The following is a 27,628-nucleotide window of genomic DNA, read 5'->3' on the forward strand; positions in this document are numbered from 1 at the left end:
CAAAAATAATAGGAAGAGTAGGAGTGCTTACCTCTATTTTGTTTTCAATGTAATCCCATATGCCAAGGACCACAATCCTCAAAATAGTCTAGTAAAATAGATTAGGGGAAAAAAAAAAAGATTAATGTTATTATAATTTTAAATGAAAATGTAGTCCTTTATCTATTTAGGGGATAATTTTTTGTCTTATTTAAGCATTATGCATTTCTTCTGAATAATAATGAGGATCAGTAAATAGCTACACTTCTATATTATAAAAGCAGGTATTGCTTTGCAACCACTGTGTTGACTCAGTGAAACTTCCATAAACAAGTTCCAAGTTCAAATGTTCATCACGCTTTCCATCCTCCTAAGACTTCTCTTTTAGACTTGTGAGTTCTTGATTTCCAGCCCTCCCCACCCCACCCCTCTGGCCCAAGCCTATATAGGATCCACTGTGGGGCCCCCTCATTTTGAATGGGGAAAGATTCTCTTTTCTTGCCATCTTTGATATGCCAGTGCTATTTTCTAAGAAAACAGGCACTGCTCCTTCCTGATGCCTAAAGATACTGACATTTCATCCATCTGAAGACTAGAGGCTCTTATCCTCCCCCTTTCGAGGTACAGGGCTGTTGTCTTATTATAAAATCCCAGAAAGTCATAGGATAAGGGACAAAAATATCTCTGCGATCCTCCTCTATTAAGCAAAACAGATATAAGTAGCATCAGTAGCTAGAAAAGAGAAATAAAGAAAGAACATAGAATGAACCAATGGTGAATTCCCATTAAAAAAATCCAATGGCATCTTTCCTAATTTTTAACTTGGCTTTCAGAAGATGCAATAAAAACAAACAAACAAAAAAAATCAATCAGACAACTAATGATTGAAATTGAATTCACATAAAAGTGTAACTGGTAGGGATGTTTTCTGCCAATAGCAACATCATGGTCAGATTTTGACAGACACTACAGACATGAAGAGTCTAACTGCCGCTGTGTGGCTTGCAAAGAAGATCAAAATGCTACTTTCTCCATTAAAGAACAGTACTAACGACAGAGAGCTCGGCAGGCCTACGTGCGAGAGGTGATCACACCAAGAATGGTGCAGAAAAAAGTGACGGTGCTGAATATACGTATCTCCTCTTCATTACAAATACAAACACATTAAATCTCAACCAACTTTGAATTTATGCCAAACATACCAGCACTAACTAATTGCAGAAGAATACTGGATTTTTCAAGTACTGCTCCTATGCATGGTTTTGCCAAACCCCATAAGCCCAATTCCTCACTTGGCCTGGGATGACTGTGCTGAGCTCTGAACTGGCACTCCAAACCTGGGTAACTGGACTTAATCCTGTTTTGCAGAGGGAGACATCACTGAGGGAGATATGATGCTTTCAGAGCCCAGCCTCATACCACCAACGAGCAGGAAAGTGAACCAGCCAACGCTTACTCAGAAATGGCGTATCTGAAGCACTGGCCAAGTCTGGCTGCAAAAGGGAGTTGCTAGCCAGAAGAGAAAATGCAGCGCTCTCCTTCCTCTACAAAGAATTATGAGACTCTACATAGATACTAAGAACTGGTACTGCTGCTGGTATATACTCTTAAAAAGAACATTTTACTTCCAAATTATTTTACAAACACAGCATAGGAACACGGCTATTCACAGCCATTTCCTTATCATTCTATATGCTCAAGGTTTATACGTGGAGGAAGAGATGCACAACAGCAGCTCCTCAAATCCCTTAGATTCACCCTTCAGAAAGGGTGAATCTGAATCCCTTCAGATTCACCCATATGATGTGATGTAAGCACAAGGTGTAAGTAAGAACACATGCTACTGCGCAAACGGGACACTCCTGCAGCCTCATCTCATGCCCTGAGCAGAATACTTTTAGACAAAAGCATCTCAGGTCTTCTTTAAGCACCTCCCTCACTCCCCATTGAGAAGTTGCACAAAATGCTTAAGTACAAGTTACTCATGAGCCCATAGTTACAGCTATGTAAGTCAACTTCAAGTCCACCACAGCAAGTTCCACAGCAGGTAACCATTGGGAAACACATGAGGAAAAGCAGCGCCTTCTTTAAAGCCTCGGATGCTACCCTTCCTACGGCAACCCTGTTGACAGCACAGTGAAATCTGGCTCATTTTCTCCTATGCTCAGGCAGTATTTACAAAACGCTAGGTCAATGAGGAACTAACTAAAGGATAGCTGAACACCTAACACATTTAGAGTAACTGATGGTGAAAATCTTTCTTCCTTTGGACAGGTGTGTACAAAGGTATTTTCACTGACATAATAAGGCACATCTGCACAAAGAAAATAGAAACACTGTCTCACCACCCTAAATATGATTTAACATAGGGCTGTTGAGGGAACATAAAAAAGGATTTTCCTTTCTGCCTTTTTAATTTTTCACTGCAGTGTTTAAATCAAAATGTGCTACTGTCATATTAATGGATCTGAGCAGTTCCAAGGGCTGGAAGCTAGCAGAAATGTTTTCATTTTCAGTCCGCTAGTGTGAATCAGCACAAGTCAGCAGTGACTGGAAGTCTCCTTGGCAGACACTTAATGCAGTAGTGATTGTTGGTGCTACCTCTAAAGGATAGGTCTCCTCCTCCTCCTTTTCCTGCCTTGGTGATTAGCATCTCTGCTCTCAGCTAGAGCAGACACACTAAAGGAAGAGAGATGCGAGGGCGGAATGAACCCAGCTCCCTATCTGAGATGCACTTTTCAGAACCTGGGCACCACTGAGGGTTAAGCTTTAAAAACATTTGTTCTGTAGGGAAGGTCTTAAAGCTACGCATCAGTGTTGTCACTCTTAAAAAACCCCACATCACTACCGAAGTGACAAAAGCCATGTGAGGCAGCTTTTCCTGGGCACCCCAAGAAAGTACCATGAGTCACAGGCTGCACACATCTGGAGACAGCGGTGCCACCTGCTTACTGCCCACTGGTCAGTCTTCACCAGTGGCAAATATCCAAACTAGGTTTAGCCTTCTCTACTCTCCCTCTGTGCAAAGCACAAGATCATAGCCACTGCTGCTGCCGTAACTCTTACCCAGAGCAGCCTGAACCAAGCAAATTTGGGCTTCACTGGGCAAGTCTCCCTGACTGTTCAATATAACAAATACTTTGACTGAAATGAAAGCATTGGTGTTACTTATAAACAACATTTTAGTAATTTTCCTAAACAATCAAATATATCTTTCAAACAAATATATATTGCATTTGATTGTGTACTTTCTCTTAAAAAATGAGAACCTCCAACAGAATCTGAAAAAAACAGAGACAGAAATTAATAAACCAGGAGACTTCCTACGCATTGTACATGGACCAAACTGAAAAATGCATATTAATTAAAAGAGAATTGCAACTGTAACATTCATCACAGACATAACATAAATGGTAGTTACAACTCAGTACCATTTGTAGACACAAGAATCTACAAGAAATAGGGAAAAAATGGAGCAGCACTGCTGTTTCCTACTGATGTACAGGCACTTTTCAGCACTGCAGCAAATGCACACACACAGTTTTGCATTACACTCCAGGCATTCTGCATTTTTGGGCACTGATGTGAAAGCAAACATTAAATATCAGTGTAAGCACTATTCTGTTAAAGGCCACTGCCAGCTTGGGTTTTTTTTTACTTGAAAAATAACGCTTTAACATTTCTTGACTAGAAATCTTTCAATTAGAAGGTACTTAACATTTTTTTAGTTGTACTAGAAACATATTTTTTGTTTTCTGAGAAAAGCTAAATTATTACATAAAAGTTTGTCCAGTGCACTAATAAAAGGGAAATGACTGAACAACTCTGTTAGCTTCTTTAAAGTTGGAGTAAATCCAGATAAAAGTAAACTCTTAAATCATTTTTCGGACAGAAATATAATTCTGAAGTTGACAGTGTCCTTTGGTGACACAGTTTTTTGCACAACATTAACTGCCTGCAGTGAAGTTTATGAAGAACTGTGTGATGCTGCAGGCTTTCTCTCTAATTTTGTGAGGAAATCTGGCCAAGTCCTTTGCTGAGCCAGCCGTGTGAATTCCCACAATCTGCATGAGCTAGCTACATTTGTCAGCTGACTGCAGTGTACATTAGGTCATTTTAAATACACTTTTGCTTGCACAGTTAATAGACAATTTACTGCTCAGTGACTTACTGTGCCAAACTCATCCATAGTGTAAAGAAATCAAAAAGAGGCAGCACCAGAGGCAGAGCTGGCCCACCAGGTTTAGCTAACAGCAAAGGAGAGCAACTCTGCATTTTGAGATGGGGAACTGATCGTACAAGAGAGGGACAAGATGGAGTGGGGTGGACAGGGTGTCTCTAGAAAAGCCCTTCCTTCCTTCTACTGCCACAAAACTCATCTATCTGTTATAGAGAGTCTTTTCCTCTGGCTTGTGCAGAAACTCTCAAGATTAAGCTTCTGCCTTCTGGATATATCTCATAAGACCAAATATTTACTGAAATCTTTCCCAGAAAGGACATCTTGTATGCAACGTGTAATTTATGACCTCTCTGTTTGGGTCACTCCACAGAGGCCTTAGCTCATTCACTACTTAAAAGAAGCTTCTTTTGCCATCTTCTGGTGTGCTTGTCCTGAGATACTGCCTTAGCTGTTCTGATGCACACTATCCCCAGGTCACCAGGGCATGGAGGAACATGTTAGCATCTTTAAACCGAGCCATCCTTCTGATCCCAGTGCACAGGCATCCTCCTCACATGGTTTCTCTTCAATCAAGGCTCTGAAAGGAAACGTGTAACTACTGACCTCACCTCACATATTACCCAGTACAAAGCACTCACCCCCCTGCACTGTGCTCTGTAAGTGCTGTGGCTCTATTAGCACATGTGGTCACACAGAAATAATTAACTGCAAAAGCCTGGTGACACTAATAGACATGAATGCAATACATTCTTCTTCACTGACTACCACTAATACAGTATCCAAACGCACCTTTGTATAAACACTGCAGGTGTAGTTGTTCTTAAGTTCTTCCATTATAGTTGTTCTTAGAATATGAAGAAAAATAATTAATTTTAAACTGACAACTCTGCATAGATTTTAAAGGGCTTTTCCAGAATAGAATTGGCTTACTAGTGACACAGTATACTACCACAAAGTAAATGCAGATTGCATAGAAAACTGGTGTTAAGCAACCCTGCATCAGAAGTTCCCTCTGGGCATGATTACACCAGCGCTCTTATCTTTGAAATGCACCATGTAGAAGGTGCTGGACTATCACTATCAAGAGATGAAAGCACAGATGAAGCATTTATAGAGCACACCATGTAAACCAGGTATATTCTTGGAAATGAAATGGGCAGACTGGCATTTCAAGAAGGTGTCTAGCTGAATTCCTAGACCTCTACAAAACCATTTTCCCTGGTAACTACTTTTTGTGAAGCAAGAAAAGTGGCTAGAAAAGAAATTTCACAGTATACTAAATATTTAAATTTTACACACCAGCAAAGAAGGAAGCTTACGTTTACCTTTATAAATAATATTAGCATAAAAAAAACCATATCTTTGTTCTTAGATCTCCCCTAATCAACCTGCTTAAAAATCAAAACACACACAAGCCTGCGATGTAGTGCATTTATGCACCATGAGAAAAGTTATATGTACATGGAATGAAAGCAAACATCCAGAAAAGAAGCCTCATCTTATGTAAGAATTATAGAATTAATAGATTATCTTTCTGCTCAGTTGTTTGAAGCTCACAAAAAATGCAACAGAAGTAACAAACCTAATTTGTCTAATGAAAAACTATGCATTTGCTATGAAAAATCTCTATGGGAAGGACATTATTTTCTCTTAGTTCTATCATTTGGGAAGTTTTTCCTTTTTAACAGAACCGTAATAGTAGGGTCTTCCACAGAATGTTTTATACCTTCCAAGGATTGCTATTAACAAGGAGTAAAGTGTCAGACTACTATGAACACTTCCTTCTAACACACAGAATGAGGAAAGCCTTGGGTGTTTGGTTTTTTTTCCTCCTAAAAGTGAAAATCTAAAATGCACTTGTGAGCCATAGCTAAAGAAAAGAATTATTTATCTGCTAGGGCCCCAGACTTACTCTACTCAATTTGAGAACTCGTTTCTTGGACACAGATGCAGGAAACAAGTCGCAGTTCCGTGACTGCCTAACTTGAAGCACATCAGAAGACTTGGTTACTCCCAGGTAAACACTCAAGTGCTGAAAGCTAGCAGAATGCCTGAGTGCTTGGCTGACTGAAGCACATACAGAGCAATGCAAACAACTAATATCGAAGAACTCAATTCTTGCACACAAACAGTCTCATCAATCTTAGTGGAAAAGCAGAACTGAACAACAGCTATAGAATCAAGTATTTGTGGCAATGTGATGAGACTATTAAAACACACGCAGACTCCAATCCACTTACCAAGACATTTGTGACATTCCCCAGCTTCCTTTTCTCAGCCAACTATTACCAAGGCTGAATTTGCCCTCTTGACAGGGTGTAACCCCGGCCTTGCCTTGCTGTTGGTACTGGTGTTTCCCCCCCAGTATCTTTCTCTTCTCTTCTCTTCTGTCTTAACATCTGGGTAACGTTTGGTGCACAGACAAATCATAGTGATGTATGTAAACAGAGACAAACATACACAATCATCATCACTAGTAAATCCTGTGCAAACACTTGGGAAAAAGCAAAAAGAGCTGATGATTGCTTCACTTGAATAAGGGTATTTTAATGTTGGAAAGTCACAGACAGTGACAGAGAATTTAAAATTAACAGAGTCCAATAAATTCCTTTAAGACTTGTGGCTAAAACACAAGTGTAGAGAGAGCAGGAATATGCTGTGAGAGTAGCTACTTAATTTTGTTGGCAGTTGTTCTGCCAGCACTTGCCAGCTGCTGGCATTTCTGCTCCCTTCCTTTTAACCAAGTAGAAAGCCAGTGCCTGTTTAACTCAACATGATAGGACTCTAATTACTTGCAATGCCTTTACAGCACCAGCTTTTAATCAGTTATGTATTTCCAAAACATCCAGATTTTGTGCTGAAAGTTTTCTGGTTTTTAACAAGTCTTTTCCAACTCTGTATCATTTGTTCTCTGAGTTGAGGCCTTTTGACGAATTATGTACCCACGCTTACAACTAATGTGAACCAAACTACAGAATAAACAATAAACATTCAAAGTTAGGACCTGTACTTGCTATCGAAACAACCCTTTTCTGAACACCAGAAACCCTGAATCCTTACTGAGGCACTGACTGAAGGACTAATCAATCCTCAGCGGCTGCCTGTTATATCCAAGTAAACTAATTAAACGTGCTTATCTCTGGAAAATCATCCTGGCATGAACAGTCAAAGACTGCAAAATCTCACTATCACACACAATCATCTCAAGAAATAATTCCCAAGCATAGACAGTTGACTCATGGTATTGAGACGCAGAGGGCAAAAAATCCTCTGAAGGCACCAAAAGAATAAGTAAAATTAAGATGGATTAAAAAAATAATTTCTCTCATCTGCAATTTTTGCAATGTTTTGTAACCTCTTGAAAAAAATCAGAGTTTTTTACTTGGATGAGAAAAAATTAAACGCTCAGTTACACAAAACAATGTGCTGCTGCTCATGAAACCAACCTGGCACAAGGCCAATCCCAGCAAACCCAGTAGGAAAGGTACACCTTCATTCTCTTCCAGATCTGTCCTCTTTGAAGCACAGCCATTTGCTCTGTGGAGCCACCTCTGTTGCTTTAACCCAGACAAGGACTGAGTTGCCAAACAAACCGATATCCAAAAATCTACCCTTGTCTGTGAACCTCACATAGCTGCCTTTGTAGCCTCATTTTTCTCTGGCGTAAATTCAAACCATAATCAAATAGGTGAAGGCAGATGCTTTGGAAGACAGAAATAGATAATAAAGTCAGTGGTAAGAGGTTTATGAAAAATGAGAACAGCAAATAGACAAACAAAAGCAATTCCAAATACCTAATACAGAGAGGAGAAAAGTTAACACAGATCCAAAATGAGGATGGTGAGTCAGACAACAAGTTTTGGCTCTGTTAAGTAGTTCTGTTATTGTTTTCCTGCAACACACTTCTGAACCAGTTCATCCACTTAGTGGGTACTCTGTCTCAGTAGAACTAAAACAACTACTTTCTTCCTTGAATCAGATGAGTACTGGCCTTGAGGATCTGTCTGCACTGCCATAACCAACCAACCAACCACCGTCAGAGTATGAACTGAACTATGGAAGGGATACAGGAGCAAGGCACTGCATCAAGGTTTGAGAAGAGTGGTTGGCAGCACAAGTGAATGAAAACAGAACTTGGGACTACACCCCAGCAGAAGGAAATAGAGGATCACAGGAGAAGTTTTTCCTGAAACAAGCTCCAGAAAGCAATGAAGATCAGGTGAGCGTGTATGTGCAGCCATGCTGCTAGCAGCAGAGTTACAAGCTGGTCCTGTTGGGAAGCTTCAGGGTGCTAATTCCCACTGAAGAAAGACTCCGGGGGAAAGAGTAAAGTACTTTATAGGGAGCAGACTCCATCTAGCAAACCTGAGTCTTTGAGAATTAGGACGTGCAATTCACAAAGGAAAGACTCCGCAAATTTTTTAATTGTTTAGAGATTTTTTTTTTTCAGTCAGTTTACATGTATCCTACAACCCACAATCACTGTCAAAGGATGGGGAAAATAATCATATCTATTTGTTTAACTGCAGCACCAGAAAGCCAGGATGTAAACCAGCCTTGAGAACTCTGCCTGTTACCAAGGAATCCTTTCAGAAAGTACCCGCTGACAGTCTGGCAACACCAGCTAGAAAATTCCTGTTACAAGTAGAAATACAAAGTGATATACGTAAATAAGTTTATTTTATTAACAGAACCGTCGAAATAAGCAGTGGTATAACATGCTAAGTATGAATTCAAACACAAGTGATCTATCAAATCATCTGCAGATACCACAGCTCCTTTTTTTTTGGTAACTTTCACCTAAATTTACCACAGAGTGAAGACTTTAACATCTGTTTGGATGATAATATTTTCTCCTATGGAACTAGAAAAAATATTTTTAAATATTTAAGTCCAAGCTGTCTTCCAACTTAAAAAACTTTTTTTTTTTTTTTCTTGACCTGGAAAAATAGCCTTAAAAATATTTTGGGATATTTCGGGAGTAGTCTAAATGTCTCAATACCAATGACTTATTTTTGAAATAAAGTTTAAAATTCTAACAAATTATCCCATTTTGGTCATTTGTTATATTATGACTACAGCTTTTTCCAATGCATACATTCATACAAATTTTTGCAAAGAAATTCACCATTTGTTTCATTCTCTTCCTGCATCCTTATGCAGCAACCTAGAACATCTAAACTACCTACATAAATTGTGAGAGGCGATAATTCCATTCTTAAAACAGAGCTTTTTATAAAAACCCTGTGGATCTTTACTCCTGAAGAATGTATCTTATTCCTATACCTTACACCCAGAGGAACCGATAAGATTTCTGTAAGAACAAATGGATGAAACTAGTCCTGTCCTGTGTCTGTAGTGATTCAGAGATGATTATTTCTTTTTGTGGTTTTCAAATTATAATTTTTAAGACAGTATCTTCCATGTTTCCCTGCCAATTCTACGCAACTGACAAAGAGGACTAATCTAAACAAGATCTTTTAGTTTGTGGAGTAGGAGCAGCAACTGTTAATATTTTTTTTTTTTTTTGTTAAAGTACACTATGCTACATTTATTCACAGTCAAATTACTGTTAAATTCTTGCTAATTCCAGTGACAGCATAAAAATACTTTGCAGTTCTGTATGTGGGGAAAGACTTTGAATATACATACCTCTGAAAAGAAAACAGACAGGATGACTAGGCTGATCCAGTGAATTACTCCTGCAAACTGTGAAGCACTTGAAACTGCAATTAACACAATACAATGAAGCATCATTATAGTAGCAGAATGCAACTTACATTGAACATAACTAGTACTGCTACAACTTACATATGGTGAAACTTGCTTTCTTAAATTTTGTAATGGAAGTAGCAGAAAGTGGATGGGATGTAACAGGCCATGGAACTCCAGCCCTGTCAGTTGCTCACCCTAATTCAGGCCAGTGGGTTAGCAGCTGCAGCAGCTGTTCATTGGAGCTTTTACAGATAAGAACGGTGCTAAGAAATGACACATGCATTTTACGTCTTTGATGCTCTGGCACTGCTCCATGCTCCTACTTCATGCACTGCGTTAGTGCAAGATGTGTGACTAAGTCCTGTATACCTAAAAACCCAGAGTTAGAATTCTGTAAGGAAACAGAATGCTCTACTATTCCCACATTAATCCTTGTATTCAGTCCCAACAACGCAGCTCAGAAGATCAGTAATTGTCTGGAATGGGTGGTTAAAAGCTACTGCTCAAATTGGGCTTCAAAATACATTTCTATCATCTAAATACACAGCCTAGGTAGGCAGCATTTTGTACAGCTCTCCCGATGTGGCATGAACAGTCATGACTGGCTCGGGATTCCATTCCTCTCAGAGTCAAGTTTGACTCTAGGAAAACCAAAGTGAGAGAAGCAACGGAAAGAACCAATGTCGTTGTTAATTGTTAATAAGATCAAATCTTAATATATTAACTTTAGGGAGTCTGTGAAGTATCAGCAATTCTAATTTGTACAACAAACATAATGTGACTATTTTTGTACGGTCTATTCCAGGAAACCTGGGTGTCATATGGACAGCTTTGTCTTTAAGCAAGTATCTATAAGAACACTCAATAAAGTCACAGCAAATTAAATAAAATTCCAGCTTAAGTAATTGGTTAAGACACACAATTTTCTTTGTAAGCACTCTTTCTCAGAAAGACAGTGACCATTAAAATCACTTATGTTCACTTAATTTCAAACTCCTCCATGAAAAGAATTCCATAAAGGGTAAGTGAAAATGGTAATTTATGAAACTCTGGATTCTACACACTAATTTCCCATACAGGTACTCTTTATGCATGCAGATTGTTGAGGCAGTTACTCCACTTTCAAAGTGGAATTACTTTGAACAAAAGTCCTTTCAGGAACTGACTAGCAGAAACACTCAGGAGAACTTATCTGAACTCATCAAAAGTATGATTTTACAGAGTACTAAAACCTTGCACAGACACTCACCGGCATTAAATCAGGCCTTCATTTGATTTGACTTATTTTGCTTGTAAGTAAAATGAAATAAACTCAGACAAATGAGTTTGCTGCAAGACTACATAAGAAGCTCTATGATATGGGTTGCCTTTATGGGCTTAAATGAATCTCTTGAAATCTGGAGGATTCCTTAATAAGCAAGTTCAACTGAAATTCTCTGATCAAAGTTCCCTTCATGGCTGAAAAAACAAAGCAGAAGGCTGAAAGGGTCAGGTATCTGAACTGCTGGCAACTCCTACTCTGGGGGTCACATGCTCTCAAGTTCGGAAGGGAATGAAAAGAAAAAATTCTCTCTTCGCTTCAGGGTATTTGTGAGTCTACCATCCCGAGAGCAGACAGATTAAAATAGTCTGTTTCAAAGAAATACCACAAAGTATAAGACAATTGATGACTGTCTGCATAGACATGCAAGACTGGCAGAATTAACGAAGTCCCAAGAACATATAGGGGCATGCACTAAACAAAGCATTTTATTTTCAAATCAAAACTGATTAAAATGGGAAGGGGAGGGAAGGAATGTAGGAAGAAATCAGGATACAAAGAAAACTGTTAGTATGGACTACCACTGGAACTCTCACAGCTGAGGCTCATCTGGGGCTTGCTGAGAGACAGTTTGCCATGGTGCAACAGAGGAACTACTTAAAGATGAGACAAATGGGCAAAATATAAAATATTTAACTTTCCCAAGACACTGGCTTTATAGTGTGGCATAAAGAACAAGAAATGGAAACCATTTGTAAGCTATTTTTTAAACAGCCGTCGATTGACATACAAGGCTCCAGCTGCCCCTTAGTGGACAAAAAAGATATAGCAACCACGAATTTGGAAAGAAAATCAATTTCTCACGCCGCACTAACTGTAGCAGAGTGCTGGACAAGCTGCCAGACAGCATGCAATTAAATTTCCAGTGAAACGGTAAATTTGAAAAAGCCCTCCAAGCAAGAAGCTTTTGTACAAGAGCTGAATCACTAGCCCATATACTGAATCTGGATGTTTGCCTCTTCTAAAATACTCCCTTTCTAAAATGCAGTGAAAAACTACAAAAATATGAGAAGGGTCTTCACCAAGAGGTGCTCATCCCTGCTCTGTGGTGGTTCAGATACATCTATTTGAGGCAAAGCACCTAAGCCTTTCAGCTTCTACATTTAGCTGGAACAGAATTTCACATTTGTTGAACTTGTAGTCTTTTTTTTCCCAAATTGTAGCTAAAAGCCAAAACGTTCTGCTTTATTTCACATTTTGCTTGTCTGGTTCTATGGGAAATCATGCAAAATGTGAATGCAAAACCAGATGTTTTTTAGTCATGAAGATGACGGTTCAGTATAAAATGTAGAGTTTAGCCAACCTCAGTCTATCTCCTCTCCTTTTCACGTCTCAAAATGTGTATCCAGGAGTGCAGGGATGAAGGAGGGATGACAAACCCTGAGTGGTCATTACAGAAGCTTGTACTACCAGCGCTTGCTTTCAGTGGATGTTGTTCTTGATTATGATTTCCGGGCAGACACAAACTACACTGCTTCTGCAAGGAACAGACACAGTGGTCTGGGCAAGCCCTGAGCCCATTCTTATTGAACGGCATCGCAATGTGCGTTTTCTTTGAACAGCTATGCACGTACTCACACAGAGCCCGATCCAGCAACCAAATGGATAGAGGTGGAGCTTTTCAGCCTCACACTTTTCCGAAACGCCTGATGCCTGTTACAGACACACCTGCTGCAGTGGATTGCAGACAGAGGGCAATACTAAGATTATTTCCTGAGTTGCTTTCCCCTAAAACTACCAAGGACAGGGAAGGGACAATATTTCTGAGGAGTAGGGGTTGGAACCTGCCATGACTCTTTTTTTTTTTTTTTCAAATGGGGTGCAAGTGACTTAATACACATCTCTTTCTGCATTTGCAAAATGCAGACCACAAGGTACTGAGATGTTATTTTTTTAATGCATGTGAAGAGCTTTGAAGACAGGACTAAAGAAGCTGATTACAGAACAGAGAACCTATAATAAAAGACTTCTTATATGTTCCCTGCTTTCTGGGGTTTCTAATTCCGGCATGAATATGCTTTGTGCTAAAATACCCTAAAAGGTCTCTGTCCTTTTCATGTGTGTGACCTACACATTTGCAAATGTGGTCTCCACTGAGTTTTGTGTATGGGAGAGGTGCACAGTGCAACCAAAGGCTGTACCAAAAGTATGAGAGGAAAATGATGCTCTCAAAATGCCACAGCCAAAGAAAGCATCAGTTTAAAAAAAAAAAAAAAAAAAAAAAGATTGAGGCTTCCTAAGTAATTACAGCCTATAATGTGGATTAGCAGTTGTTATTATGAAGAAAATTGGCAGTGATGCGCTGTAACATATCCTAATGCGTTGGCTGATTTCATATAGAATAAGGAATAATTTAAAACTGTCATTACATTTTTGAAAAATGTAATTATGGCTTAATGGCTTTTTAAAATCTTCAGGTAAGTGACACATTTCTCATATGACACAACTGCAATACTTAATCAGCCCCACCAAGGTAGCCTTTATCTGATTTAAAACAAAATAGCAGGTATTCAACTTAACGAAGGCAAGAAGCCTGATGGGTTCATCCATTAGTTAAAATGCAAAGTAGCAACACAGTGGAATGGGTCCTTCCTCAAGTGCTGAGAAAAACCATACAGCAGGGGAGCCTCTGAACAGTGAAATCACCTGGCTTGACCGAATACCTATAGGTCGTGCACAAGGTGTAAACTGCAGAGCTTTTAAGAGTATTAAATGCACTAGACACATAGAGGAGGAATGATCCCTAAAATAAAGCCTTCTACAGAAAGTAAATGGTAAGAAAGCAGGTGCTTCCAGAGGAGAGTCTCCAAAACTGTGTTAAAAGTCTAAAAGAAATCAATAGAAACTGTTTTTACACTCTTTGGCTTTACAGGAAGTGACATTTCTCTAAAAAAAACCCAGAAAGATGTGGCACCTCAGTACATACTGTTGAAAGCTTCTTCCTCATTCAATTTTTAAGGACTTACACTCCTAATTAACATTCCTGACTTTTTTTGAAGGCAGTAAACTTGTCCAAATTCTGGGCTTCCTCATCCAAAATGGTGACTCACCAGCAACTACAGAAAATAACAACTGTAACAGAGTGGCCATGTTCAGAACAGTGCATGCAGTACAAAGAGGTGGCTGTAAATGATGGGCAACGGTGCAGAAACACAGCGTAGTCATTTATTCATCTTCTAGGGTTTATAAAATGGCTGCGATGATAAATAAAAAGTCTCCTAAAGTAACCTCAATACAATTGCAATACCTAAATCTTTACAGTGAAATCTAACTCCACTAATATTAATTGACAAATCACAAAAAATAAAAGGACTTCAACTAAATAAGAAGTTTGTTTCCTCTGTTTAAAGTTGCCATAGAAGGTACCAGACCATGACTCTTTCATGCTATGTATTCTTGCATTTATGGGATTGTCTGAATCCCATCACTGCCATTTCAACATATGTGAGATTCCATGGAGATGCTAGAGGCTGCTCTTCAATATTTAGCATAGGGAAAAATGTGGCTGGTGTGTTCATGTTAGCTTTGCGTCACAAAAGCAAAAAAAAAAAAAAAAAAAAAAAGGAGGGGAGGGAAATGGAGAGAAAGAGCAGCAAAAAAGGAAAAAAAAAAGATTAATTAGGAAGCAAAACAGCAGCAATAAAACTTCCATTGTGGAACCTGCGTAGAGTGAATTCAGATAATGCAAAACTCCATTTAAAGTAATGTTTGACTCCCAGTTTATTAGCAAAGTAGTATCATTTCAGTGTATTACAAGATAGAAATTCATAATTTCAATTCCTACTCACCTGAGTAGAAGTAAATTAGTAATAGAGAGAGCACCAAATACCCTAGCAAATTCATCGCTTCTGTCTATCCACTTGCATGTGAAAAGTATCAGAGATTAATGACACACAAATTATCTTTCTTCTGTGTATATGGAGTGTATCTGCAAAGGACAGACCTTTTCCAAGTACTAATGACAAAATGTGTGGATCTCTGCATGTAGACTCTGCTTGTATCCTTTGAAAAATTGTCCTATACCAAATTTGGTCAGCAAAATGAGGAAGATATTGACTTCACTATACCAAGGTTCCACAAAAATGTATTTCTTACCTAGCCTAGTAATCATTTAAATGGTAGGAAAAATAGTCCCCACCATCCTCCCCCCTTTAAAAACCTCCCAGCAAGTTAAGCCTTTATTTCATAAAAATTTTTTAAAAATAATAATAATCCTCCTACTCACACTGGAGAAGCTTTATATCTATTAGGAGTTCCAGAGTCAGAAGAATCACCACCAATACTACACAGGCTACCAGGAAACTGTTGAGACTTGCACTGAGCAAAAATACCTGCCACACAGCTGCTCGTCTCCCACAGCACGGTTTTAGCCAGTTAGATCTAAGGAAATAAAATTAAGAGGAAAAACAAGAAAAGAAAAGAAGAAGAAGTGAAAAAGGAAGAGAGCTAAAGAGGAGTGAGCTCAAAATGACAAGTTCTGCTGTTATGGATACACTCAACAATAATGTACAAAGACTTCGGAAGACTCACTTTTATTGGTTTCTTTACCAAGAAAAGCACTGCACAAAAAACTTCACCCTGGGGATCTGGTGTGTCTCTCCAACCTTCTGGAGTGCACCAGTATTCAAGTGCCTTCCAGCGTATTCCAATGTGTGAGTAACTCAACCCTAATTATCATACATACTTTTCTACTTTCTTTCTGTCTTACCATTTTCATGTGTTTTTATTTTGACATACATACTGTGTTCACTTATCTGTGAGTACCAAGGCATAGCAGGACTCTGCTATGAAGTTAGAAAATAATAATGTTTTTTTAAGAATTTTTCTGCTATTAAATTTTATAGTTGTGCACCTTTATCCCTGTTTCAGTATGAGACAAAACAGACAAGAGCTGCCAAATTTGGTTTGCAACAATCAGTTCATGAGATCATGGAAAAGAGCAGTAGGAATCTGGAAAACACTGAAGAATAAGCTCAGTGACTCCATAGCTACACCTACGCTAGCAAATACACACAGCCTGGCACAGTGTCAAGCAACTGGCCAAGGCTGTCTAGCTTGTCTGTCTGTCTGACTCTCATCAATCTGTTTGTGGACCAGGCCAAAAAGGACTTCCCAGAGTTTGAGGCAGCACAGTTTTGGGGACAGCATACACCAGGGACTGCTCCCAAACCTAGTTTACATGAGGTTACTTTGTTTTGGAGGAAAAGGAAGGTTTAGGTAAGATGAAGGAAGCTGTGAGGAGGCTACAAGGACCAGAACTCTGGAAAGACGCTGATGAATCAGTAAATGTTGCACTGGTATTGTGGTAATGCAGATACACATTTTCAAATGGGTTCTTAAAAAAATCTTTTTTTGAATTTTGAAAATATTTATAATAGGAATAAAATTAGTATGGACTTCAGAAGCATAAAGGCCATCCTGATACTTTTTGTCTCCTAAAAATCCCCCCATAGTTTCACTTTGATATAGTATTAGATAATTTCTCATCACAGTGTTTTGTAACGTTCTTGTACCAGCCCACCTCTGAAAGTTCTGATGCTTGCCTGACACTTCATATTTTCAAACCACTGTAAACACACATTAGATAATAAAGAGGTGACATGATTTATTTAATAGTTTAAGAATGTCCAAGCATACAGAAGCGTGGTGCAGTAATCACAGTCTGAACCAAAATATCAATACACAGAAATCAGTGGTACACAAGAAGATATGATACTGATCAATCTCAGTAACTCATTTTATAATCAAACACTTGGAAAAACATTGAGAAACATTCCCTGACTTAACCACACTCAAAAATGAGGGAAAAAGTGATGCTAAATAGTGCTCAGAGACTTGACACTTTCAAGTAGCTTCTTAGAATTAAGTATATCAACTAAATACTTGTACTCAGATTGCCTGATTACCTGACCGTAAAAGACCTCCTCAACTGACTCTTCAAACTTCAAAGATTTGACAAGTGTTATTATCAGGAACTTGCCTTTAGTTTAATTTTGTTATGGTTCTAGCCCGAATACAGGATGCACTGGATTTTAAATAGGTGTTTTTAAAACATAAGGAAAAAAAGGCACTGGGATAGCTCCTTTCTGCAAACTTGATCTTTTAATGGATTTTGTTTTACATAATCTCAAAACGGGATAATTTGTATTTACTGCAACTGTTACTTTGGAGTTTGAGTTTTTTTTAAGGTATTTCTAAAAATAATGCTAGGGGATGGCCCTATTTAAATAGAATAGGTTTTAGTTCTGTTCTCTTCTACATTTACCTTCCCTTTTCCAACAAGATCCGTTTGTTCAGTATTTTAAGATTGCAGGGCAGTTTTCCCTCTTTTCTATTCCCAGAATGATCAGCAGAGGGCCTAAGTACATGCCTTCAAAAGCTCTCTGTACTCGAGGTTTTCAAATATACCAGTAAGAATAAAGCAACTATGATACTCAGGACACATTACATACAGCCATGATAATCGTTATTCAAGCTAATCATTGCTTACAAGATGCTAAAGAATATTGAGTTATTCTGTCTGTGCAGTACTAATATTCCACCGATTCCAAAAAGCTTCTGAACTAAACTATCAGTTTCCAAGTTGAAAAGCAATCAACTTAAGAGGTCAAGTGCAGATCATCTGCATGTTTACACCTATATGTAACTCATGAAATACATAAACTAATTTCAAAGACACAAGTGTTTAAAATTAAAGCACTGAAAAAACCACCTCCAGTTTCATATCTTAATTTACTACACTAAGATGCCTTTGTTCATCACTTGTCCTGTGAATGGACAGTGATTAGCACCTTCACATCACTGTCTAGAAGACTTCTTCCCAGACCTTCTCCAAGTCCTCTGAATCCACTCACTTTAACAATCACATTGTGCTCTAAAAGGAGCACTGGATGCTTTCCCTCCTGGGTGCTGCTTAGCTAGCTTATTCCCTGCTACTTCTACACTCCTGTATAGCAGTCCTCATCTTGCCTTGGGTTGTGCTTTTTGGTCTTTGGTTTCTTTTTTTTCACTTCTTACCTCTTGTAAAGGATGGATATAAATAATGAAGGAACTATAATGGAGCCAGGAATATATTTTAGATAAATCTATCGACATGCTAACCACACCAACTCCTAATACACATATCCCCTCATCTCCTTCAACCCTGTAATCTTAGTAGAATAGTATCTTTCCCTGCTGATGTGTAACAGCTCATTCATTCCACAGCTGAGAAATCTGGCATTCAAAAAAATAAAAGTTAACTTACATAGCTCATAAATTTATGAAGAGATTACATATTAATAATATAAAACAAAACAACTTTTCCCCCTCACTCCAGACCAAAAAAAAAAAAAGTGCCTATTTTGTTCAGACAACAAGTAAAATAAGACTTAGGACAATTTCACTGCATGGCTCCAGATAGGTTCGTTAGGTACCTCAGTTACTCCATCTATACAACAGGAATATTATTTACCTTTCTTACAATGCCTGGATGAAGTAAATAAATGTACTAGCATCGGAATTTGTTGGTTGATGGTGATACAGGTCTGTAAAGTTTCGTTATGAGACATTAAAATAAATTTAGTGGTATTTTACCAGGGTAATTCTTTTTAAAGATACTTTCACACATGGCTCTGTAGAAAACCAATCTGTCATCATCATTGCTAGTTTTATTAATAAACAGCTTGGAAAAAAGAACATAAGGCAAAACTGGGAAAGGTTTAACATATTTATTTGGTAAGGAACCACTACAAACAATATGTTCAAGCTGTTAACAGCTGTTACTGTTTCTATTTTGTAGTCTTGCAAACAAATATCCCAAAATCTGCATTATACCTCACCCTGCCTTTTATTTTTCTTTGGCTAAAGAGCAAGTGTTTGCATCTCACAAGATGGCTAAGATCAGAAAACAGAAGGATGGATTAGATCCAAACACTGAGGGAACAGAAAGACCATGGTCAGGAAGTGACAGAAACACAGAAAGGCTAAACAACAATACAAAATCTGGCTGAGACAACAGAGACAGCAGACCCTCACAGCAGGCTACAGGTAGCAGCTGGAGGCCTTGAGCAACTCCAAGGAACAGATAGAGCTCTGCATCCCTTTCCTGGTCTTCTCCTACGTGCTTAGTTTGACTACAGAAGTTTAACTACTGAGAGCACCCTCATCCTTTTTTTTTCCCCTGAAAGTTTACTATTTCTAACCCCACTACATTTCCTGGAAGAGTGCTGCAAAACTCTGTTACTCCAATGGCAAGAAAGATTCCCCCAGTTTTGTGCCTCAACTCACATGTGGCCAGTTCATACATATTTTCTCTTTAGCTTGACTAGTTATTTTCCCTTGCTGGCGTTTTGTCCACGATGCATTCATACACAGCACTGGCATCCCCTCATTTAATTTAATTAAAGCCCATGCTTTTCGTAAAGCAGACACTCAGTATCTATAACTGTTCCAGTAATCCCTTCTGCATGTGTATACAGACAACTAGAGCGGTACACAATATTTTGGAATAGGTTTAATCACACGAATGCTTCCTAGCTCTGTTTGAAGTAGTTTCTGCTTTCTAGAATCATTTGTGCCTTCTTTATAGGTGTATAACACACCTGGTATATAACTCTCCTTATTAGAAAGCTGCTTATTAGACTTCCTTTTTTTTTGTTGAAGTCTTCAGCGAAATATTAACATCAAGCTCAAAACCAACCTTTAAGAAACATAAGAACAGCCATACTAGCTCAGAACAAGTGCTTGGTATCCTGTCTCCAATAGTGGCCATGAGCAGGTGTCTCAAGATAAGTAAGGTACATGTACCCCAGCACCTGTATTGGGAGGTGGCGGGAGGGGGGTGTCAAACCTTATTTTAACCTCTGTGTCACAGATTTTGTAATCTCAAGCAAAGATCCTGTCAGCCTTCTCTTTTCCAGATTGACAAGCCTAGCTTACATAGCCATCTCTAGTGAAAGTCCTATCACTTTGATCAATGTTTTGCTTTGAATCTTTTCCAATTCTTTTCTATCTACCATATCCTTTTTGACAGGGACCAGAACTACACTGATGTTCAAAACATGGGCCAAGCTTGGATATACAGAGAGGCAGGACATTGGCCTCTCTTTTATTCTCTACTCCTTTCCTAACAAATCCTAATATCTGATGTGCTTTCAGACTGCTGCTCAGCCTTTAGCTGACCTTTTCATGGACTCTTCTTCCAGACTAATATTCCTCTTTTCCACATTTCTCCTTTGTCCTATTGCTTATCCATCTTTCAATTTTTGCACCAAGCCATGTTTTCTCCAACTTAGACAACTAATTCCAGTGTTAAACCACATAAATTAGACCCATGTAATTTCCACTCTCCAATAAAGAGCTTTGCAGGTAGTGGACTGTAGAAACATTCAAGGCCAGGCTGGATGAGGCTCTGAGCAACCTGATCTAGTTGGGGATGTCCCTGCTCCTTGCAGGGGGGTTGGACTAGATAACCCTTGAAGGTCCCTTTCAACTCTAACCATTCTATGATTCTATGCACAAAAAGTACCTAGGAAAAGCAAGTTGGAAAAATATAGAAAGATCCACAAACCAAAGTAGTCTAAAAATCACTGAGCTAGAAAATTAATTATTTGTTTTACTTATAGTAGTGGTCCCTCTACCAATTGATGTTGCTGATACAAGACATTAGAGGGACACACTCAAAGAATTCAGGTGTTAGGACAAACCAGAAGTAAGCTATTCTGGAAAACATTTACTAAGATAAACCCTTAAAAGGATCTGTACAGAAAAAGAAGTTTCTAAATCACTGAATATCCCTGTGAGAACACATGCCAAAAATTTCATGTATTCTGTAGTGAAGAGCTGGTCACCTCACAGGTTCTGTCGTGCTGAATGCTCGTTTTCTACTGCAGTGCAGGTCTTCGTTTTGGACCAGAGCACAGAGAGTAGCAGTGATACAGTACTGCACAAAGAACAGATCAGCACTACAGTCTCATTCACTGTATTTTGCTGTTAAGATTTTGCACCATCCTTCTAGATTCAGACAGTGGCTGGCAGCTAAAAAGAAATTTAAAATAACTTTTGTAAATACAAGGAGCTTGCTCATTACATGAAATAGTTCTGTCCTTCAAACCTTTGCCCCTTATGTCAAGCTTGAACCTCATTATTCACCATGTATGAACATGGTGTGCTCCAGGATCTTCATAAGGTGCCCAGATTTTTTCAGAAAAGGGACTTTTTTTTAAATTTATGCTGCCAGATAAAGACAAGAACAGCAGAAAACAAGAAAAATGGGAGAATTTGGTCCATTTGAGTTCTTTTAGTTAAAGTACCTTTAAGCTTCGCAGAAAACACAAGTAAAATACCTCGAAGAGATCAAAATAAAAACTGAAAGATGAATATGAAAATCAGAAATAATGGCATCCACTTGATGCAATTACAGAAGACAGACTGAAGGAATAGACATCCCTTTCTCCCAGGATGGGTGAATTCATTCATCAGTGAAGTCTTGCAACCAATTTAATATCAAAAGCTCACAATTCTTTCCTGTGTTAACTTCTGAATCTCTGTACATCTCTTATCTGGTTAATTTTGGTTTTCCCTTATAGCTCGTTCTCTTCCTATAGTTTTCTTTTTTCAGATATTCCTCCTGTTTATTGCACTTTCTAGCTGTGACCAAACAAATCTAAGGCTATGATCATAAATGATTAAATTACAACGGCATGACTATTTACAGCTAATGTCAAGTGAGTCACATTAACTGTATGAACTCCCAACCTTTACAGCTGTTGACGTAAAACACACTACTGGAAAGCACCTTCTTTTTTCAAATTTATTTAACATATAAAAATTCAAGACCTGCAATCTAAAACAAATACAACAAATAATTTAAAGCTGGTGTGTATCTCTCCCCTTGCTTCCCACTCGCATTAAACACAGATCTTTATGGAGAGCCAGGCTCACTGCCTAACTGCATATTCACAAAATACACAGTCTGTCATGCAACTATCTGTAAATTCTTTTAGAATTGATTATGAATTATATCCCCTAATTGGAACTTAAGGAAAACACAAGAAACAGAGCTTTGCCCTGTCGTCGCTTGTCTTTAGCATGTATGTATCACTTTCTGCATGTTGTCAATTTTCCAGCTATTCCACATCATTTTTATTAGTCATTGATGCAAAAATTGAAAGAGAAAGGAATTTTTGGAAAACAGAATATTTGATTGGAAAAAAAGAAATTAAGAGTGGCATATGTTAACATATTAAAATCTCCTTAGCTTTCAGGGTGAGTACTCTCCTTAAAGAAATGTTTGCACATTCTTTTCACGTAAACTGAGTTCCATGCAGACACAACCTCTCTGATAAATTCACAGGCATGAAGAAAATTGTCGACTTTGCTGCTGCTTTTTGTACACAAGTATCACCTTATCTGTTACAGATATGTTAGAAGTATACACCATGTGTACTCCTTGATGTCCAAGGCAGATTTTTTTTTAATAAGTTGATTTCTCATATACATGTCTCCAGCCTACACCTCGATCATTTCTGCAATGTCTAAGCATGGAGTACAGTGCACAGCAGCGATACCTAAGGATGAGTCTAACAAGCTAACTGCAGGGCAGATCAGTGAGACTAATAAGTAATGAACATCACACTCATATTGGTTCTGAGAACCAAGCTATTTCTTCACAGTGCTACATAGGGCGGAAGAGATACACCTTTATAAATAGAGATTGCTATTGTCACATAAAACTCAAAATGTTTTAGTTACATGTTGTTGGCATTTATCAGAAAATTTCTTTTTTTTCTGAAGAGTGAGACCCACAGCTCTATTAGCACCAGGCTCACCACAGCTAGGAAATAAGCCAGCCGCAGGAATCTCTCCTATCCCACACGCAGAGGCCACAGGCACCTTAGTCCTCTTCAGGGCAAAGAAAGCAATGCCAGCCCACCACAGGATTTCTAATGAGTGAGAATATTTGCTATGCAGATTTCATTCAACTTAACCAACTTCCATCATGTAAATCTTTGTACTTTCCCTGTTTGAGGAATCTACAGACTGAAAAGAATTTTTGCTCAACCCACATTAGAAGACAGTATCTTTTGTGTTTTCTTTGAGAGTTTCTGGGAGAGCACACAGGTTTTTCTTGCCTGATTACCCTTTCACTACTTACAAGTGTACTTCAGGGACAGGCTTCATGCACTGTCTAATCTGCAGTGCTGTCTTTGTTGCTTAGCACAAGAAGCGGCATCGTAAACTAAATTTCTGAGAAAACCAGCTCAAACTGCCCACAAAATTCCTTCAACAACACTGACAAATGGGAACTGACTGCCCTGAGCATTTGATATGACAGAGCAAAGATCCATCAAACTGCACAAAACAAGATTTTCATTCCAGTCTCTTTAAAGCCATGGGAATGACAGTTTACATATGGTCTAACAAAAGACAGACCATAATTTTCCTTTCTTTTTGCTTTTCCTTTTGTTTTTTTTTTTTTTCATTTCTTGTGGGAGGGGTAGCTAGTCTGATGATATCTGAGAGTTTTCAAGCACATAGAGAGGGCTGAGCTATGAGCCGCCTGTTCCTGGTTGCCTATTAATACTGGGTTTATTGAGAGAAACATTCTCTCATATGAAACAAAAAGCTCCCTTAGTTAGCAGCCAGGTTAAATTTACACTTGTGCTCAGACCCTGAACACCTTCTGGCCTTGAAGAAGGAAAGTTAGAGGAAAACTTCGGGGTGCACACAACCAAACCATTAAATCAGAAGACTCCTTTATTGCCCACTCATTCAACTGATGAAGTTTGACAACCCACATTGTGAACTAGGGATTGTGGACAATTATGTTGAAAACCACAAGGTCTGGACAGATCAGCTTCTAACAGCGAGCCCGCATTTTGCAAGCACAGGGATGGGCCCAACCTTCCTGCTGCAGAGCCCTGCAGTTAGAACAACGACAGCTTGCCTTGATCAGCTACGGATCTAGAGCAACAGAGCCACACAAAATATACGCAGGTCTTACAGGTTCACACCTTCCCTGAAATTCTCAGGGAAAAAGTATACAGAAGGTAACAATTGGAGAGGAAGATGAGTCCTACGTCACCTTTTAGTACTCTCTGGCACTGGCAGTATCTTCTAGTATTTCCACCTCCAAACTGTATGGAAGCATTGGGGTAACAGAGCTTCACAGTTACGAATACTGGCAGAAACTATAGGGACTTCGACGTTTTCTGCCACTTCCTGTGCTGCCCTTCCCACATCACTCTCATCATACATGAGCGATGTAGCTGGCAGTTGCTGTACCAAACTGATCTGACCCATCCTATCTCCTTCTTACTCAGGTAGAAAGAAGCCAGTCACATCTAACAAGGTCATGAGAAAGAAACTACATCACATTCATAAACCCAGACATATTCCCAAGCAAGCAATACTCTCCCCAGGTGGTACAGGGAGAGTATTTTACTTTTGCTGCTGAGCTTCTTGAGCTCAGCTCTGCTCCTAAATTTACATGGCATCAGTTGCATTCAGTGCTTCTGAAAGGAAGAAGCTGCCATTTTCACAAGGCAGATGCAGTCCTGAGCATACTCAGCCAAAATGCATGGAGACATACAAACTAAAGCTCTGAATTTTCTTCAGCGAATCCATTCTACAGCTGGGAGCTCTGGATGGCATCTGCTTACTTCCGTTCAGACTGATAAAACCACAATAGAAATCTGTGTGAAGGAAGAGATCTCTGCTGAGGAAAAGAATTACAAGTCTATTTCCATGCTTAAGACTGCAAAGCTGCTCAAATGGTTACAATGAGAGATCTGTGCACTTTGGCACAGTGAAGAACTGAGTGTCAGATCATAAAAATCTATAAAAATGCGTATTTGAACTCAACTGGTATTTACTTAGTACCAAAATAGCCTGAGGGTTACACCTGCATACTCAAATTAATTTCAAGTGCCTCTTTTGCTATGCAGGGTATTTTATGTTACAGTTGTACCATACTTATATAACCTACTTGAAATGTATTTCCCCTTGTTTGGAGTAACAACTTTCTGGAGATGTCTCATAAAGTCCAATTTGGAAAGAAATTAAAGGCAAGAGCCTTTCCCACACATTGCTTCCTGACTCCCATACAGAATACCTGCTGAGCAGAGATCGAGCAGGTCTCTGCTGATCCCTGAGCACAGGTTGAAACACATTCCGCTTTTAATAAATGAAGGCTTATATAAAGCCTTTTAACGTCTTCATCAGTGAGAGCTCTGTGACTTACTGTGAAGTGCTTTTAGATGGATCTCACTGACAGCGGAGTAGAGATATGTTCAGTGCAACACAGAGTGGAACAGTAATCACAGAATCAGAGGTGTAGGCACAAGGGCTCACCTAATCTCTGTCCCAAGGGAAGTTAAACTATAGTGTAATCATTCTTGACAAATGCATCTTCTTAAAGACATCTAGCGATAGCAACTCTATTCCCCTCCTCCCCATAACACCAATAGTCTACCCCAGCACTTAGCTACCTTCATTATTCTCCTCTTTGCTGCAATTCAAGCTTTTTACTTCTTGTCCTAAATATCATGGAGAGCGATAACGGACTGTTCTCTTCCTCACTGAAGTCTCTTATAACCTCCTCTCAAAGTCTCTTCTTCACATGAAACACAAACACCTATTTCAATCAGTAATCTATGACAAATTTTTTGAGCCTCTAATCATTCTCACTGCCTTCCCTTTGGATTCTCTCCAGTTGACCCAAATTTTTCATAAAAAATTTAGTATAGCAGTCCACCTACAGCCACTTCAAGTCTGAACCAGGTATAAGGATGACTTCTAATGTCCTGCAGGGCAAATGTTATGAACTGATTAGGATCTTTATTGCAATAAAACTGGAACAGCTGTTCTAAGAAAACAGGAGTAATATGTATAAACATTATTAAAGAAAATGTTTACACATAAGCAAGCTATGCAATTCGAATTATTCTGTGAAAAGTACACAACCTGTCCAGGAAACAGCAGTACTAAGTCATTATCTCTCAGTCAGGAGATGTATAACTATGTACAAGAATCACATTAGCCAACTCTCCTTTATCTTGAAACACTCCTGAAACACCTCTCACAAGGAGCTTTCACCAGGCCATTCTGCTTGTCTCAGGGGCTAGATGCTTGGTCTAGTCTTCCATGACAAAAGGCTTCCAGACTGTGGTCAAATAGCAGCTATGAATCACTTAAAATTATAAAGAGCTCCAAACCAGTACAGATTAGTTACATTAGAAAAGGTCAACTCCACCTTGTGACAATGGTTTTAAAAAGAGTTTGAGGACTACTGGCTACACTTCTCCAGCTCAAGGTTTTCTTTTTTACAGGCCATGAAATTGCTATAACCTAAAACTACAAAATAAAATTTTATCCTTTGTACTTACCCTTCTCTTTGGTACTCCTCATCCAAATTTGACAAAAGCTGGGACCCAGCTACAGACAGATCCAGTGCAGCTAAAGGCAGATCTCGATAAGCAAAATTAACAAGCTGTACAGGAGCAATGCTTTTGGTCTCTTCTTCCACTTGTTGTGAAATTATCTCAACTTCTGAAACACCACCTCCTATTGTAGGCCTGAAAATATAATAAGCAAAATAAAAACTCCTCTTTCTCTACACACACATATACATATAAACAAATATAAATAAATAAGTAAAAATAAGTTAGAGACAAGAACTTCATAGAATCCTAAAAAGACAGCAACTTAAAAGGCCTTTGCAAAGTCATCGAGGAAGGCATTCTCATTGAGGGGACAGACCAAATCTCTCCAAACTTGTCTTTCACAGATCCCACTGCAATCAACAGGAACCTCACAGAAAAAGGAGAACAGCATTTCACGCTGCTGAATGTACTTCAAAAGCACTACATATAAATGGATGTGTTATAAGCAAACAAATATGGAAACAATGCCTGAACCCAAAAGTAAAATATTTGTGCAAAACAGAAAGAAGGCATGTAACTATTTAAACTAAAACCTCTCTGCTTTGTAAATTAAATCAGTGAGCAATGAATAGCTAAGCTTATTAATCAGTATAAAAAAAATAATCTGTTAATTAATGAATGCGGTTTGACCCCTCTTCCACTGTGGGTCAATACTCAAATAGTTTTGATGGGTGGTGACTTTATTTCCTTCAACTAGAAGTGATCACTCTGTTAAAAGTTATTTCAAAATAATTCTGAAAGGAGAACAAGGATTCAGAAGAATGACGCACTCTTCTGTAAAGATTATCTTAACTATCCTTACGTACAGCTTCTAAACTTGAACATCTATTCTTCTACCACCCCACTAATATTAATGGGAACTCCATGCAGTAAAACCTGAGTCTAACTACATCTTCCAGATTTATAACAAGATGCTACCTATCTAGAAACTCAAACTTTGTCAGTTAGCATATTATCTAGTGCATGCAAAGGATGACTTCATTGTAGAGAGAGCTTGCATGTCAAGCC

General features: G+C 38.7%; 1 protein-coding gene across 1 annotated transcript in view; it reads right to left on the reverse strand.

The window, feature by feature from the left end:
- TMEM266 (transmembrane protein 266) overlaps window positions 1–27,628 on the reverse strand; it is an 87,411-nt gene that overhangs the window by 31,408 nt on the left and 28,375 nt on the right. The window contains exons 4-7 of the mRNA XM_086756979.1: window positions 26,564–26,752; window positions 15,421–15,575; window positions 9,812–9,885; window positions 32–88 (exon numbers count right to left, since the gene is read on the reverse strand). Of these exons, the coding sequence (XP_086613105.1) occupies window positions 32–88; window positions 9,812–9,885; window positions 15,421–15,575; window positions 26,564–26,752 (475 nt within the window). The remainder of the gene's footprint in view (window positions 1–31; window positions 89–9,811; window positions 9,886–15,420; window positions 15,576–26,563; window positions 26,753–27,628) is intronic.

This window comes from Chlamydotis macqueenii, chromosome 12, assembly GCF_036417535.1.
Source record: "Chlamydotis macqueenii isolate bChlMac1 chromosome 12, bChlMac1.mat, whole genome shotgun sequence".
Taxonomy (NCBI): Eukaryota; Metazoa; Chordata; class Aves; order Otidiformes; family Otididae; genus Chlamydotis; species Chlamydotis macqueenii.